This window comes from Meleagris gallopavo, chromosome 2, assembly GCF_000146605.3.
Source record: "Meleagris gallopavo isolate NT-WF06-2002-E0010 breed Aviagen turkey brand Nicholas breeding stock chromosome 2, Turkey_5.1, whole genome shotgun sequence".
Lineage (NCBI taxonomy): Eukaryota > Metazoa > Chordata > Aves > Galliformes > Phasianidae > Meleagris > Meleagris gallopavo.
In genome coordinates, this window is record NC_015012.2 from 42,781,489 (window position 1) to 42,800,868 (window position 19,380).

The following is a 19,380-nucleotide window of genomic DNA, read 5'->3' on the forward strand; positions in this document are numbered from 1 at the left end:
ATACCATTTATCAGTCAAATTATTAGGTTAGTATTTGTTTGTCTTTCCGTTTGCACACAGACTTCAGTTTTACAGTTGTGAAGACTTTAGACTGCATCTCTGCCTGTGTCCACAAACTACAGAATAGAAGCTCACCTCACACAGATTAGTCCTTAACCATAAAATGAGGTTTTCTTGTGGGCAATTAAATACATATAAACTGTTTTAACAACTTTCTCTAGCATAATACGACATTAAGAATAACTCACCTACTAGAGTTTTAAAATGTGGTCTTTCTTAGACAGGAGATGGTATCTATCATGCAAAGAATTGGAATAACAAACTCTTGATCTTGTAATGAATTAGTACTTAAAAATGACACAAAGATTCAAAAAACACAGGCATGTAAACAGTTTTTTTTCCATTACACATACAAATTTATAGGCAGAGGAACAATTTCAGTACCTTTTTCGTAAACAAAGAATGTTTGCACAGTATATATTTCCCTGAAAATCCAAAGATCAGCTGAAACAACTCTGAATAAGCACACCTGAAACTCCAGGACCATAAATAACTGGCATATAGTTTCATACAAACTTTTTATCTGTGCTTTTCAGATGTTTCACTTCCACAAGAGGATAAGCATTTCTTGTGGTACGCAGACAAATTGATAACATAGTTAAAGTAACATGGTAGCTATGTCTATGCACTGCATGTCTTGTCAGATAGGTCAACCCAAGATTCCAAGGATTTTGAAAGTTTTCTATGCTCTAATGTTCACCTCCACCTCCAAGTAATTACACAGCTCTCAACACTGTAACTACTGTATCTGCTGATATGAAGACAGTCAACAAACTGGAATACTGCAACAAAGTGGCAAAATAGCTAGTTTGATACGTGTGAAAATTAGTTTTTTCAATTGTACAACATAAAAAACTGTCATCACGGAAAATGTATTTGTAAAAAATCACATAAATCAGCATTTATGAATACATTTAGGGGAAATGAATACACTTTCTACCGCTGTCACTATTCTGTGGAGACAACACACTGTTCTTAGTTTTCATCTGATCTCTCAGACCAGATCTTGTTCATCTGATCAATCTTACTGTAGAATTTCACTTCCTGTTGACTACTACTTTGATTGTGCCTTATTTCCTTCTTGTCTTGAAATCCACACAGATTGCCTCAAATTTTTTGCATAGTTGATTATACCCTACTTGTAAAAAAAAACAACAAAAAAACACCAAAGTAAACCTTCCTCAAACTAAGAAGTTTCTCCTAAACTTAAGGCCAGTACCAAAGCTCAGTCCTCCAATGATTCAGGCTTGTCTGTTAGTACTCTTCTCCAATTCAGGCAGTAAGCTACTATAGGGGTGCTTCATCCAGAATGCTGCTTACAGAAAACAATCAAACATAATGAACAAAAAGTTCCATATAATTGAACTCTGAATTCTGTGTGAGTATATGTAGTCCAACCATATTGGAGTACAAAAAATTCAGCTCAATTCTCAACAGCAGACTATTTTCATTTTAGTATGTTTTTATATATGTGCAAAGGGTAGGAAACATTCTGCAAAGCCAATTGTATGGGGATAAAAAACAAAAAACCTAACAACTTTAAATTCAACTTAATTGTAGAACTGTTACACACTTAAGTAGTATATACTCGATCATAGGGAGAACAAAAGTCTTGGAGACTTCCAAAAAAAAAAAAAGTCAATAAATTAAGTATTCTATTAGATTATACCTCCAATACATCATAGGCCATTACTTTTCAACAGAAAAAGAACCGCTCTGACAGTAATCGTCACAAATTGGTTTAGAGCATAGACAAGGTCATCATAACTTGACTCAGCTAATACATGTAATTAAAGTTTGTTTCTGGATAGATTCACATTTTTTTGAAGACGATTCCAAATCATGCAAAAGCTCATCTAAAAAATTCTTAGTTTTGAGGAACAGACATACCAATGACTAAATGGTACTTTTTACTCCCCCCTCTTTCACAGTAAATTTTTAATTTTCACTCCCTAGAGAATCATGTCTCAACTGTCCAATGGTTCAGAAAAAGGAGAAAATGATTAAGCACTACTGAATTGTGCTCAAAAAAACCTCAGCATAGAGAACACTTTGAATACCTGATACACCTAAGTACACTGTTATGCAGATAAAAGGTAGAGGTACAAATGTGAGACACGTTCTGTATCTCCAACCATAGATGAAATACTATTCAGATTTTCAATGTTTTAGTTGCTGGTTTTCTGTACGCAGGACCTAAGCTTGCAGGAAATTATGATTCATTGTGCACATCTGCAATAAAAACAAGTTTTATGACATGCTTTCAGCAGTACTGTTTTCATCAGAGTAAAAAAGCATGTTTGATATGTATATATCACAAATGAGAAGCAACATCAATTCAGGTTACAGGGGAGAGAGAAGAGTTCTAAGTTTTCTTCGCATTGTGTTTGTATTTAACTTTATGACCAGGTTACTTAAAAAACAGTATTATTCTAGAGAGCTATCTAGAAGAGAAAGAAATTACAGCTTTTAGATTTTTGATGTTCTGAAACTTCCTGGTATTAAAAAAAAATGTGAGTTTTTTCAAATGTCACAGAGCTAACAAGCTTTTGCTTGAACAAGAATATGACTTCACACAATTTTTTCCAACTGAAAAAACTGTGGATGGGGTAAATACAGAAAATTACTTCATTTGTTTCAATATAGCTGGTATTTTCAGCTGGAAAAACCCCTCAAGTTATAGATTGGAAATGAGAATTTTCATTCAACTTTATACACTTAGTGACTCTGCTGCAGTTTAACATAGGTTTAAAATTCATCGACAGCTTTCTTTGTCCAGTATGGGGAAGACCACCCACCATGTTTGCATACATAAAATTATTAGGGTCCCAAGGAAACACAGTGTGTATAATAGACTTAAAAACTGATGAAGAGGAACATCACTGTATGACACAAGTATATATACACTACAATTCCTCCCCAAAATGACCGCAAGCCTTAAAAGAATGAGAAAGCATGCTCAGGAGAAAAGGGTCTAGGAAAGGTATTTCTCACTGAGAGAGAAAAAGACATCTTCACTTTTCCACATTTTGCAACTACAAATAATTGTGGCACAGACATTTTCTTCTCTGCAAAACGAGCTGGATGTAGAGATTATTGTAATCTACTCAGTTGTATACAATACGGTAGATTAATGTCCATTCATAATTGAATATAGAAACATGATGTTGAAAAGGGAAATGTCACCAAATCACATGAGATAATTCCTCAAGAATCAAATTCAAACGCATAATCTTAAATCCAAGATAAGGCAAATGCCCAAAAAAAAAAGTCAGTAAATTATTTTCAAGTTACCAAAGTTAATAAAATGTAATCTGAACAATTTAAACAGAAAAATCGGATAGGCTTGTTATATTTTTCTTTGCAGAGCAGAAGAAACAGAATATGTCCATTTAAGACTATTCATTCCAGAAGAACATAATCCTCAACTTTATCTCTTATGGAAAGCCCAAAAAATTAGCTTTGTTATTAGAAACATTGTCAGTGACTGGACAGCATGGGAGTTACAGTACTTACCTAAAAAGTGAAACTACTTGTGAAGCATACCTGATCACAGATAGCTTATCTAATCGCTGCACAATATAATCCTACGTGGATAAGCTCAGCCAGTCATACTGCAATACTGTCATTACAATGAAATAATTTTATAACCTAAATGCATCTCAAATTCATTTCCACTTTTCTTTTTTGCAGTACAGAAAATAGAAACTTAGCAAATGAATTAACAATACATCACACCACTTCAAAATGTCAAACTACAAAAATACCTTACCAAATTCTTATCTAATGCTTATCATTGTTTATTTAGTGTGAAAGTAAAGTTGTATAGGGAAGGAACTTTACTGAATTTATGAAGAAAAGAAGAAATATAGAAGAAAATACATCCAATGGCCATATGAAATTTTTATTGTTAATGTGCTATAATTTTATTGATTTTATGACTAATATGGCCAGAGAAACATTTTCTCCAAATGAAAAATAGACTACTTCAAAAATGTGCTACATAAGAGATTTTTTCTTCCCTAGAACAAAAGATTCACTGAAGTTTGAGACTGTGAGATTACTAAATTTCAGCATCAGGTAGCAGTTAGCTATCACGGGGTCTTATGGCTTATTGATGGTTTGGGGTTTTATTTTTCGTTTTTATTTGGTTTTTGAACATTTTCTATTTTACAATATTCTTTACAGAAAAAGACTACCTACCAACTACAAACAAAAAACAACACAGATTACAAATCTGCAAAACAACAACAAAAACAACCCCCCAAAATATATCTCAAATGGAATGATTCCCATCCAAAATACTGCACGCAGCTTGGTTACATACTTAAGAAATCTAAGAGGAAAATAATAGCCTAGTTACTAGATCTTAAAAAAAAAAATAAATCTGACAGGATTTTTTTAAAAAAATTTATTCATCAAAATAAAATAGCAAATATTAACAGAACGAGAGAAAAACTATGTTAGAAAACATACTCTAAACAGCTGGAAAGGAAAACCTCATGCTATGTGTAACTTGGATATTAAAGTTGTGTTTGAGTATTTTTTTTTTTTTTAAACTCCCACTGTACTCAGTATAAATGGAATGACATTTAAGAGTCAGAAAAAAAAACAAAGAAAAACTTTTTTTCTTTGAAGTCATTAGGTTCATTAAAAAAAAAAAACAGCAGCAAAACAAACAACAAAAAGCAGCCTCTAAACAGCTGGAAAAATCCTGTTTTTTTTTCACCTCACATCTTTCCCACTAGATAAACCGGGATATTATCACTGTTTAATACAAGTTTTAATTGAGTACCCTCACTGGTGGGAAGAAAAGTGTGGAACCATACTTTTCATATCAAACAAAGCAGGTAATTAGTAGCTATTCTGGCACAATCCCTTATCACCAAAATACACAACACTGTTAAGTTCCCTCAATGCCAATGCTTTGCTCCAACAAAGGAAAGCTGATGTTTCAGGGTCACATTCACTCTTTTAATACACAGACATAAATTTACTGCTCAGTCAGACACCTATAATTAAACAAGAAGAATATAATTCTAATATTCAGGCAGGCTTGCATACGAGTGGGATATTTCCCCCCGTAAAGATGATTGCCTTTCATTTTTTGGTTTCAAGTAGCTACAGTTCACTTAGTTTTGATTACATAGCAATTAGATATGCAAATACAAGAGATCTAAAAAATGCTTTTTGAAATGTCAGATTGTAAGCAATCATGCTTATTCTTTCCTGCCATACGCACAAGCTATTCATTAAATAGCTATTGTCTTAAAAACATTCAAACAGATTGCATTTATCAGAGATCTAGAGGCAAATATGGAGTGCACATTACCCAGGACATGGCTCATCAAGGAAAGAAAAAGATCTAACACTTAATTTAATATGTACATGATAATGGTTAACTAAGTTGGAACTAAATATAATGTTCTTTGTACATTTTTCCCACTATGGATACTGATATATATATATATATAATATATATAGTACATAAGATACATAAGATAAGATATAGTACATAAGTATCTCGAAATCCAAAAATACTGAAATTATCTTCACAATTAAAAAAAAAACAGTAGTTTGTGTGTTTATGATACTGTGCAGGTAATAAATTTCAGAGCCAAAAATACAGAATTACTGAATATTACTAATAATTTTTTTAAAATATCTGAATATAGAGTCAATACAAAACTACAATGTTAGTACTGATTTGGCAAGAATAACTATTATAGATTCACAAATATGCTCAATTTGAAGTGCAAATTTTTACAATTTCATGCGTTTGGATCACATATGGAAACTTGCATTTTTGTTATACATTTCACAGTGCCTTTAGAAAAGGCCTTCTAATCACTGGTTAGAATGGGAAAGAGTAAAACAACAGCTGAATAGCAGGGACAAGTAGACCTATAGATCCTATAAGAAACTGTTACTCACAAGTATGGTCTGTCATTGCTATAGCTGAAAGTTTGCTCTTGCAAAACTCTAAAGAAGCAAGAACAGAACGGCATGAAGAATAGGAGGCAGCTTGGTTGGTTGTTTGTTTAATATTTAAAGACAAATAATTTCTAAGCTTATAGAATGAGAAAATCTCTAAACAAGCCTGTGTTCCCTCACAGCCTCACTCAGGTCTGAGGAAATGCAGACTATCACATGAAGCTGAAACGCTGTTCATCCTAAAAGCTTAGCTTCCAGATAATCAAAATAAGTAAAACATTTTCGTAGTTGATTTTCCTAATTGCTAACCATCCTTCAAGAGGAGTCTCACAAGAACACAGATCTTAACAGACATTTGATTCAGAAACCTCTTTTAAAAACCTGAGGGGGAAAAAAACAAAACCAAATCAGCTCAACTCTGCAGCCCACCACAGAAACAATGCTGTAGGCCCTGAAATGTTTCTGAAACTAGAATTATCCATGCAACATTTACATGGCCTTTGTTACATTTTCCTAAGGGTCACTGTAAACAATTGAACATCAAATGTAAACTGAATATTTGAACTCTACCCACTACAGCCCATTACATGAAGAACTACAACAGACAGGAACCGTAGTATTCCTTCTCTGCAATCACAGTGAATCATAGAATTGCAGCAGTTAGAAGGGACCTCAAGAGATTGATTCCAACCTCTCTGCTAAAGCAGATCCCTACAACTGGCCACAAAAGTAGACATCCAGATGGCTTTTGAATATCTCCATAGGAGGTGGTATTCACGCTGGCTCACGGCCAATCTGTTGGCCATCAAAACAGATAGGTTCTTCTCTGCAGAGTTCCTCTCCAGCAGGTTATCCCCTAACCCATACTGATGCATGTAGTTATTCCTCCCCAGGTGTAAGATTCTACACTTGCTCTTGTTAAATCTCAACAGATTTCCTCCCTGCCCACCTCTCCAGTCTGTCCAGGTCTTGCTGACTGGCAGTACAGCCTTCTGGTGTGTCAGCCACTCCTCCCAGCTTCACATCATCAGCAAACTTGCTGAGGGTAGACTCTATCCCTTCATCCAAATCACTGATGAAGATGTTGAGCAAGACTGGACCCAGCACCAAACCCTGAGGAACACCAGACTTGCACTGCCAATGATAACCTACAAGCTCTTCCAGTCAGTTCTTAATCCACCTCACTGTTCACTCATCTATCCTGCACTGAGTCTCACAACAAGGATGTTGTGGGAGACAGTATCAAACACCTCGCTGAAGTCAAAGGTACACAATCTTAACCTCTAATTTTTACTCACTCCTTATGTCACATTTATCAGTTACCTACAGAAACCTGTATCAAAGTTAGCAGGCAAAATCCCTCTAACCCCTTCAAAAGCTCCTACACAGTCACAACTTGTGTTGCTGTAATGTGTGAATTCAACAGTAATCATAACTACTGGGACATACTTTTTATAGTGTTTTTGTTGTTGTTTTCTTATGTTGTTGTTCTTTACTTTCGGATGTTCTTCTGCATGTCAAATGTTTTTGTCTGTTTGTTAGTTCAACATGAGTTTCATGCTCAGCAGAAGTCTGCCATTAATTTTTTAGGCCCCACCTCATCTCTCAAATTACCCGATTCCCTTATCTGCAACATTAGTTTACCTCTAGTGATCTCATCATGCTTTACATTTATGCAACCATGTAACATTCATATAAAACAACACTCCAGAGAAACTTCATGGCACCTGGTCAGGTTTTCAAGGTAAACGAAGTACCATAGAAATTAACCCCTCCTTTTACTATCATGTTTCATAAAGCATAAGACCAGTCAGAAGGAGGTCAGTAGAATCGAAACTGGAAAACGCAGCCACAGAGTATCTCCCTAGGAAACTAGGGAAATGCAAAAGAAAGCACGGAAAATGAAAACAACTCATGAAACAAGGAAGAAGTTCATGAAAGAGGACAAAAAAATTTATCTTGACCTAGTTCAAAACAAAAGGGACAGAAATACTGAGAGACATCTTCATGAACTGACAGACTCAAGAAAAATCTCCTGTAACTCTTGCTATAAAAGTACAACTGTTCCATAAATGAGATTGTTGTCTGCACTGCTGTGCATTTATGTTTGTTCCTCCATGAATCTTAGTTCTTCCTATACAAAAACATCTTAGTGCTTTCCAGCAACTTCAAAGCAAATTCACTATATTTTTGTAGCAATTAAACACCTTTCTTGTACTGACCCGATCCACTCTCATCAAGTTTTGTATGTAATTCTGTAACTTATTTTAATGATACTAACAAGGAGGTGGATATTCCCAGTGCTTTTTCAAAGCCAGAGGCTTCCTGTTACATTAGCAGCCAAGTATTCTGTCAGACACATATGAGCTACTGAAAACTGCCTGAATGAAGTCACTGTTTTGCAGATTTTACTTTCAACAACGAAAAACAGCCTAATGTTTTCTTAAATTTAGCTACTGAGGTTAGAGGACAAAATCTTGGTTGTCTTGCAGGCATACAGTACTGAATTGACTTATGACCCAAATTACATTCAATAATTACTTATGGTAATTAATTCATTGAGCAAGCTTGAATACTGTGCATTGTGTCTGTTCCATAACTAGTTTATGGTACTTAGTAATTAAATCAGACATTTTACACACAATGTCAGAATCAATCAATTAAGTTAAATGGTCTCCAAGAAGTATTAGACGTTGCTGAATTTTGTTAACTGTTCCACTTCTGCAAGAGTAACAAGTTTCCTTTAAGAGCACAACAGATTTCCATACCTGGCCTTAACATTGGGTTTAAGATTTCATCCTTTCATGCAGGTAGTCAACACAGGGTCATCACAATTTTTCCATCATATATATTTTTAAGATACATCCACAGTATGCATGGAATTCAGTGGGTTCTGTATACATCAAAACATTTCCCATTTACTGCCCACCAAAACAAAATGGAAAATGTACACAGTTCAGCAGATAAAAATTGTCTATTATTCTCAGAGAAGTCCTGAACAAAAAAATCCGCAACTCCACAAACAAATCTAAATCACACTTTTCAAATAGAGAGAAAATCTCATTCATAACATCTTGCAAATATGGCTGGCGAAACTGCACAGTAAGGACAGTATCCCATTACATACCCATTGCTATCTGCAGAGGTACTTGAACTTCACTCATATCATTAATAGACTTTACTGTAAAGCATGTCTACCAAAAAGGTAGCTGGTAATTAATTTTGTTTTTAATCCAGGTCTAAGCAAGACAAAAGCTAACACAATATTACCAGTTTAAGTGAGAATTGCCACCATCTAAAACCAAGTTTCAATGGCAAACCAATCAAGCATTTCAGAAATTAGGACCTGTAGATGTTATCACAGTAATTGTTTTTAAAGTTGAAAAGGAATTCTGTATCTAACCCTAGTTAAACACTACAGATTACCCTCCTCTAGCAGAAAACAAAGTTGCAGGAAGTCAAATAAGTATCTTCCAGATGTCCAGTTAGCAATTCAAGTATTTAGTTTCTGCAATAGCCATATCTTGTTTCTTGCTCACTCTTTTGCTGTACAGCAAAGAGCTTTCCTATCCATCTCAATAAAATTCATATATCTCACCCTAGGGAGCCACATCCAGGATGGAAAACAAGCACCTATACTCTGTCCGTCTGAAGCCCAAAACAAATTAGTGAATACCAGGAGCTGTCAAGGACTAATACAGATTCAGGTAATACAAAAGCATGCTTCTTTCTTCACACAATAAGTTTTGCTTCCATTCCTGCTCTTAATATGCTATCTTCGTGGAGAAGACTGAGGAATTTACCAAAGTAGCAAACTAAGTATGACCATCCCCAGAAAGAAGTTCAAATACAGTTAAAGAATACTCAATAAAACCAAAAAGCAACACATTGAAAATGCAAGCCTAAATACAAATTACTTCTGGTAAGTTATATCACTGCATTAATTTTCAAACAAAGCCACTACTCTATGCTTCTTACCTAATAAAAGCTTAGTAGTAATTTTATAGATAGTTTCTACCACAGCACAGATGAAGATGAGTCAATTACCATTCACAGATGTAGAATCTTAATCTATACAACAGAGACTTGTTTATACACAGATGTTCAGCAATTCAGGGTTCCTCAGATATGTATTTTCTCCACAACACTTAATGCTACTTCTCTCCAAAATCAAGGTAATTTAGATCTCTTGCCTCTTCATCTGCGTGTTTTTTGTTTACAAGGAATGGACAGAAAAACAAATAAAAACATGACATACAATAGACGTTGATTTCTACTGGAGTGGCCCTTATTATTCCATTATTCCTTCATTTCATTATTCCAGTTATTTCCCTAATTATTTCCAGTAAACAAATAGTTAACTATTTAAAACTAACTACACTCAAAACAAAATCACCTATTATCAAATTTTGATATCAAACTTAATTGTAATAAAAAGCTCCAGTTACTTTTCACATTCCACAGGAAAATATGCTCAAAGCCACAGCTATATGTTTATATTTAAGCACAATGCTGAAATACATCAAATATATACTGGATATATTAAGTAACCAATAAAAAGCAAAGGTATGTATAAAATAAACCTATCTCAAAGATGCATTGCAACAGATACCTATCAGAGACATTTCCTGAAAGACTAATGCTGTTTTGCAATAATTTTTAAGGCCCGCAGGCAGTTAGGTTTCTGTCCTTCAAAATAAAATCATTCCGCTCGTGAAAGCAGGAGCATTTCTCAGACTGTTAAACAAGAAGACTTATGCAATAAATTGCCTCAAATAAGAAGCGTTTGTCAAATCTCACAGAAAACTTAAAGCAAACATTCTCTCCTAGTACAACTCACATTCCCATAAGCTAATTGCGCCTACAGTACATTCTTCACTATTTGTCAATTCTGAAAGCAAAGAGGTATGCAAGCAAGACCACAAACAAAGGTAATACAATCTAAAGAGAACCTGGACAACAAAACCCTGTAAAAAGACTTAAAGTCAACTTTCAGTTAGCAGTAATTCAAAAAATTATGTCTTCAATCCAGATTTTCTTATAGAATACCCTGAAGGAAGATTACTATTATTTACCCTTCAGCATTAAATTATCTTATGTACTAAGTCAGTAACTTGCTACAAGAAATTTTTTTTTCTTTTTTGTGATGACTTTTAACTCTATTAGCTAATAGCATTAGGGAAACTCTTATCTCTTACCAGATGGTCACCACCTCCAGACTGTCAGGGATCTAATTCGTGAGACTTATATTTTGTGTGTGGGAAAAGGGGGGGGGGGGGGGGGAAGCCATGCTTGAGCAACTATTTAATAATTAAAAACTTCAGCTTTACAACAACTCCTGAATTGAAAGTAAGAGACTATAAATGCAATACAAGTTTTGAAACTGGAACAGAAAAGTTTATTCTCTGTGATATTCAGTACTGAAAAAAAATACTAGGTCACAAATAGTATCTTACATTTCAGAATTAATCTCTAGGAAGCAACCTTTGGCATCTATGACTACGTATATATTAAACAGATTCCAATTCTAAGAGGATTTTTTCCTCCAACTGCTATATAAATTAATATATTTTAATATATATTAAAATTAATATACATAGTGTAATATGGTAGATTCTTCACTGCAGTTATGGTATGCTCAACAGTCAAGTTCAGTCACATCTTTACATGGATATGACTTTTTTCTTCAAGTTAGCTTAAAAGCTCAATTTATCACACAGCTTACAAATAAAGTATGAATAAAGTTTCCCAAGTTTGACATATAAGGATAACAACACAGGCATGCATACTAATGAGAAAATATATTTAGATGAGATTTCACTGCATGTGTTGTTCGATGCTGGAATTATTAGTTATTTTATTCCCAGGATAGTGCTTCCAAAATTGCATTTGGAACACTGTAAATCTTTTTCTATGAAAAAGAAATATATTTTTTTTCACCTGAAGAAAGTCGATCCAGTAAAATCCCAACGTTAGCTGAACAGCTTGCTCAAACGACTTTTAGTGTATAGCCATGAAAGTTGGTTACAGTCACTTGTTATTGTTACCATCAGTTTGGTACTCTGCCACTGACAAGTTGCAGATTTCACACGCAACAAAACTTAACAAACCATGATCCACAAAATACAACATGCTGGACAGCCAGATGACACTGCCTCAGTCAGGAAGTTTTAAGAAGCAGAAATCAGTCAATTTTAACAAATGGCATCCTCAACAATAAGTACTTATGAGGAACTGACAGTTAAGAAACAGTTCAAAAGGTAAAAGCAAGCAACTGACCTCCAGAAATGTCATTCATGTAAAAAAAGATTTTTTTTTTTATTTTATTTTTAATGAAAGGATAGTAACTTTAGTCTCAGAAATGGAACGTGTTTGTTTTTTTTTTTTTTAAAATGTATTTTAATTTCATCACATACTTCTGTCATCAATCCTATAAAGAATTCTAATGTATATATTTAGCTATTCCTGGTTGTATTGAGAAGTACTCAAAAAACACCTTAACTGCTAGTTGCAGATTTTTTTATTTTAAATTGCCAGGACTTCTTTTAAACTGTCATGATTTCTTAACACAGATACATTAAATTGTCAGGCAGTAGCAGCATCCTTATATGTAGAGGCAGCTTCTAGAGGCAACAGGCCTGAACCACACAATTTGTTCCCAGAAGACATGAATAATAATGGCTGGTTAGACTTTCATTCTGAAACACTGAACAACTTTACAGTGTACTAAATATATTCAATTTCAACATAAATGCCAGCACCATAGCTTTATTTGTAAACATAATGCTTTTTTCACAGAAGGCAGAAGTTGAGCATCCTGTCAGTAGGACTGTAGTAACGGGCTTTATTTAACAAGACATGCAAGCACTTACTCAATGTCAATAACTTCACTTTACTATAGACTGATATGAAGACATTCAACAGGAAAACGGTGTATCTCGATTCTATAGGGCATGTAAATATAATGAAATGTCCTCATTACAAAGCAGGTAAATTTTTCTACTTTTAAATCTTTTCCTCAAACTTTGTATAGGCACCAAAGATAACTTCTAATTCATTTTTAGGTTTATTGTGGAAAAAAAAAGCTGTAGAGTCTAAAACTGACATATATATTTACTTGACAACTTTCATATCCATCAAAGGTGAATCTGCCAAAGTTCAAGATTGGTACTAATTAAGAGCTTGTCTTTCTTGAAACCTTACATAATTTCAGCTTGAAAAGCAAACACAAATACAAGAACAAGTATGCTGTAGCTCAGGAACAACACATCAGTTCGTCGAATAATCAAACTACAGAGGAGAGAGCAAGAGATTTTAACCTGCTGCAATGGATGAAAGCAACAAGTTCTTTAATTTTGAAATTGCATAACTGTCTGTCTTGCTCTTTGAATTAGCCGACTGTAGAAACAAAAATCATTTCATATCTCCTAACAAGATGCTTATTGTTGAAGTAAAAACAAATAGTATCTCCTTGTACAATGTTCCAGCAGAGTTTCTTGATTAAAAGCTGGAAGAGACAGGATAAAATGTAATCAACCACGGCTGTCAAAATCCAGCAGCCTGATGCTACTAGGTTGAATACCCCTCTCAATGAGATAATGGCAGTCAACGTGATAAGAGAGCGCAGATTTCACTCCCTCTACACTTACATCAGTGTACGTTTCATGGAATGTGTGTGTGATCAATAAGATGATAAAAAATGATGTTTTGCTTACCCGTAAATGGTCAGGCTTCCCTTCTATTAAAACATCGTTCTTTGATTGGTGTTGCAATTGCCATTTTTCTCCACTACTGGAGTGAAAATTAGTTTTCTTCCTCACCACAGAGAGGGTACATGCAGAGGAAAAAAATGCCTTGTCCTTAATAAAACCATGCATTCATTAGTTTTCAATGAATCCTTGTAGAGAAGGGGAGAGGGCCCTCCTCTACAATCTCCTTCAAGGACCTCCAGGTTCTAATAAAAACATTCTTGTTTTTAAATTGTTTTATTATTTTTAAGTTAAAGTTGTTTTATTATTATTATTATTTCTTAATTTGTCAAAAGCAGCCTAGGGAGATGTTCTGATCATCAGCTGAGCATTGGATACAATTTGAGGATTTCACCTGCTTTCTGTGGGAAATATGTCAGCAAGTTTTAAGACCTGATATCAGTTAAAGTGATTCAGCCATGTGATTAAGAGTTCCAATCAATTACTTCTGTTCACAGGCTCACACAGAATAAAATTCTGCAGAACAACACAGGATGGTTTATTGTGAAGCACTGTGAGTCCTTCCTTATTTTCTACTTGAATCTGCAACCACTAGCAAGAAAAAAAGAAAGTAGATGGATTCCATGCAACATCCAATAAGGCTTTTACTATAACTAGCACCAGGGAATCAGGTTTGTAGGTTTGAAATATACAGGGGAAATAATAAGAAATAACCTTCAACTCTGATCTAGAAATTTATAAGCGACTCAGTCAAAACCTGGAAAAATTCTGAATATTCCCCCCTTTTGAATACAATTGGGGCTAATTGCCAAAGAACTTCGACATCTTGTGCTGCAGATCTAAAGAACACATCTGTAAACATAATTCATTAGGAAGAGAGGTAAGAATAAATAGCATGAAGAGTACTTACTCTCCAGACTGATAAGTGTCACTGTTTCTTTATCCTGTTTGTAATCATCATGTCTTGAATTTCAATTCTATATTTTTAGAAGAAACACCTTACTGGGGTACAGGATGCATCACAAACTACATTATAATAAATGATTAAGAAACTATTCTTACTGTGGCAACAATGTCAGGATACACAATATAACAAAAACAAAGGACACTATTTGAAGATGGTAAACTACTGCCTAGTACCAATCCAGGACAGCAAAAGAGCCAAAAAAAAGAAAGATCAGAAACGGATGACATGAAAATATGTTTCGTCAAAAAAACTTTTTGACACATTGTTGTTTGGTATTCAACCAACATTAAACTATTATTGTAATAATTAAACAAATACATTATTCAAATCTGTTACATCATTGTACTCTGTGCTCCAAAAATATCAGACAATAGATGACTTGGAGAAGGTAACAGATTCCTAGCTTCTCCTGTCCAATTTGTAAACAACCAATGTAAGACATTGCCCCTTACATCCCATGAATGATCCATCATCTGAAGTGGCAGAACACCTTTTTGTACTGCATACATAAAGGCTTCTAGACATTAAAGCATTGAGCAGATCAGTCTGCATTACTTCATGTGTACAAACTTCAAGCTGATGCAACTAGTCCCAGAGGACAGCTTTCACTTTCCTACTAACCTTAAATAAAACACAAAACAAAGCACTTAAGAAGTAGATCCATGCTCAGAAAGAGTTCCCGGTTCCTTTATGCTTTTTCTTAAAGACAAAACCACATTAACTATTCTTTGGAGTAACAATTTTAAAAAAAAAGGTGGAAAGAGTGTGGGAAATGAGCCTAAAATACCACTTCTCAAATGTAAAACTGCCTAAGCTACCTACAGAAATTACTTCCCACAGGAAAGGATGGACTCTGAAGCACAAAGGTAGGAGGGAGATCATGGGCACTAAATGTAACAGCAGTCTGGACACAACCTGACCAACCTATTCCAGGCAACCTTGCTTGAGTAGAGAGGTTGGACAAGATGACATCTGGAGGCTAGGATGAGATGAAACAGTCTGCAGGTGTGCCATGGAAAGCAGAACTTAGATGGGATATTAGGAAGACTTTCAAGAATTTCTTCAAGGACAGGGTGATCAAGCATTGCAACGGGCTGCCTATGGGCGTAGCAAACTTCCATCCCTAGAGGTTACAGCTGGACATGGCACCAAGAGTCCTAGTTTAACAGTCTGACTCAGTACATCAGACTGATGGCTAGACTTAATGATCTTGAAAGTTTTTTCCAACCTACACAATTCTACAGTTCTGTAGCAGATATAAACAGTGATTCTCTATCTGAAATATAAATATATTAACTACAAGGTATTACTTCAAGACCATTAAGTTTGGGCTCTCAATTTGTACTTGCAAGCTTTATGAAGAGCTGGTGCCTAAATGTTTTAGCTTACAATATCTACAAGTATAAATGAACCAGAACAAACATTTTTTTATCCAGGAAAAAAATTACATAACCTAATTCCTGATAAACTTTCCCAGTTCTAAAATTTTCCCTCATAAAACAGAGAAGTAACAATAAATATACATAATTTATGGGCAGAATTTAAGAACCCTGTTATTGATAAATATTCAATGTATTTTAAAATCTAAGTAAATAGGAAAAAAAGAATAAACCATTAAGTAGACCTTTTCCCCTCATTATGGCATGTGACTTATACTCCCCTCCAATTGTAGGAAATCATATTTCAAAATCCTTCGATTTTTACTATCCATTCACAACTCAAAGCCCAAAAATAATATGGCTCGTTTATATGCTAGATCTCCACCTAAACAAAGAGGTGGAAAGAATTCCAGAAGAAACAGAATGTTAAAAAACAAAAATCCTTCAACTCTTTTATAAATCAATTTAAATCAGTATCACTCCTACAGAGCTTGAACAACCAAAATCTCTCAGATGAGAGCAAACCTTTGCTCAAAAGCTAGCAATCTAAATGCCCAATGTAACTATGGTGGAATAACAGAAATGTAGGTCAAAGTATTACAACAGATTATGAAAACATGAGGCAACACATGACGTTTGAAAGTCATGATTATAAGCCTTGGGAAGCCAGAAGTTTCTAAGTGGGCATTTTAAGTGGTTCTGTTTTAACTATTAAATGTTACATTTATATGAATACACTGTATTATGTGACTAATCAGAAAATGTTTCCTAAAGAAAGAACCAAAATAATTAATATTTATTGGAACAAATAGAAAAAGAGTATTACTAAATGTACATCTCAAAACTGAATTGGTGATGCTGAGGCAACTTCAGCACTAACAACCAAAGGGAAAGAGAAATAGCTAAAACATAAAACTGTAAACAGGAACAACTTCCAGGAGCCAACATTGCAATAACTTAGCATTCACGATGACTATCCTGAAAAGTGCAATCTCCCTAATCACATGGACCGAGTAGATATAGAAGGACTGCTTCAAAAGTAATGCTTCCTATTTTATTGTGATGGCCCATGACATCAGAGGTAGATGTCGGTGGTATGGCAGTAGAGGTTGAACCTTCCCACCAATATTCCATCACTTTGTTGTCATGCAACAGATGGCAGGAGAGGGGTAGTCCAACAAAATGGCATCTGAAGCTGAAGTGCATATGAAGTAAAGGTGCATCATTGAATTCCTCCACATGGAAAAAAAAAAATTGCACATTTATATTCATCGATCCTTGCTGAATGTTTATGGGACCAAACAGCGGCCGTGAGCAAAATGAGGTGGTGGGTGGTGCACACCAGCAAAAGCAATATGAAAGACAAACTATATTCCAGATGGCCGTGCACAGTTGTCACCATAAAATGAAGAGCATCTCCATCAGCTCATCCATGTGAACTGGAAGATCACGAAATGGGGACTGTGTATGAAGCTCAGTATCAGCTTCAATGCATTAGAAATGATGGTGGCAATACTAGAACATCAGTTCGCATCAGATGGGTCTCACAAATGTTCACACAGTAACAGAAATAACACCACATGCAATTTTGCTAGGGACTATTGAACCGATACGAAGATGAAGGTGACAGTTCCTGGGATCACATCATTACCAAGGACAAGACATGGTGTCACCACTACAAGCCAGAATTTAAAATGGCAGTCCGTTGAATGGCGACGTGAATTCTCCATCAATGAAAAGTTCAAAAGACAGCCCTCAATGGGTAAAGTGATGTGCACTGCCTTTTGGGATAAGAAAGGGGCGACCCTTCTTGATTTCTCAGAACCCAGACAAACCATCAGTTCTTACTGCTACATCACAATGCTGACTAAGCTGAAAGCTCAAACTTCTAGACTCAGGCAGGGAAGAATATTCTTTTCTTGCAACATGATAATGCCAGGCTTCATACCAGTCTGAAGACCATGGAACACATTGCCAATCTTGGCTGGACCATCCTACCACACCCACTGTATAGTCTGGATGTGGTGTCCCCCAGTTTTCATCTGTTCGGGCCAATGAAAGATGGACTGCGTGGGCAAAATTTTCCCAGCAACAGTGCATAACAAAGCAGCTCTGAAACAGTGGGTCACCTCTGCTGGTACAGATAGTTTTGAGTGCAGCATGCAGGCTCTCGTTCATTGCTGCCAAAAATTCATAGCTAAAGGTGGTCACTATGTTGAATAATACTGTTTTGTAGCTGAGAATTTGCTCTGTCAAATAGCATCATTGTACTCTTTGCAAATGTTGTAGATTCCATGGAAATAAATAGGAGTCATTACTTTTGCAGCCACCTACATAAACTACAGGACAGGGCAAGGAACTACTCCAAATATATCCCAGTTCTACTTTAACACAAAACAAATTCAGAAATCCGGTGCTTCTTTGCTTGCTCAGACAAAATCCACTGCCATAAACACATTTAATGTATTTTCTAATCCACACTACTTGCACTAATCACTCCTTTGGTAATCCAGTAAAAGAAAGTTCTTAATGACACCTGTAATATTAATAGCTCTTCCTTAAAAAACATATTTAACTTGAATTTTTACTTTGCCTCATGAAACATCTGACACCGGTCATTACTGAAGAATATTTTAACAGCTAGACTCCCAGTTGCACCATTATGTTGCATGCATATTTAACTTCCTCAAAGTAGGTTATGTTAACCAGTAAGTCTGTAAAAACCACTAAGTAATGAACCACATTGAATAAAAGCAAACAAAAAACAAAGTGAATAAGAGAAACACACTCCCATGTTAGGAAAAAAACTCACGTATCAAACTCTGTGACTTTTGAAGAGCTTACCTTCTTTTTGTCTCTCATTGAGCCCTTCCCTCGGACCATTATCTTGCATCCTGTTTCTGCCTCAAGCTGTTTAGCTGTTAGTCCTCTGGGCCCAAGGATTCTCCCAACAAAGTTAAACTGGAAGAAAAACAAAAGTATTTCTATAAAACACAGTAAACAAAATTAATATAAAGATGTATTTCATCTCTAAAACATCACAAATATTTTTTTTGTTTGTTTTTTTTGTTTGTTTTTAAATCAATTTAGAACATCACACTAAATTCCTGAGGTGAAAGAATGAGATAAGTATAATTTTTATATATTAAATGCCTTGGCAATCCCTACTGTGGAAGATAAGGATTTCAGGTCAAAATAGGTTTTTAAATTTAATCTGACAATCTAGGGTAGTGCTACTCCTAACTTCCACTACATTAAGTGCAATGAACTCTTACATAAAATACATACATACATGCTCCTTATTAGGCTAACAACGTGCATCATATCCTGG

General features: G+C 35.0%; 1 protein-coding gene across 2 annotated transcripts in view; it reads right to left on the reverse strand.

Moving 5' to 3' along the window:
- Window positions 1–19,380, reverse strand: part of QKI (QKI, KH domain containing RNA binding) — a 63,719-nt gene that overhangs the window by 24,885 nt on the left and 19,454 nt on the right. For both annotated transcript variants that reach the window (XM_019612868.2, XM_031552441.1), the window contains exon 2: window positions 18,894–19,010. In XM_019612868.2, the coding sequence (XP_019468413.1) occupies window positions 18,894–19,010 (117 nt within the window). The remainder of the gene's footprint in view (window positions 1–18,893; window positions 19,011–19,380) is intronic.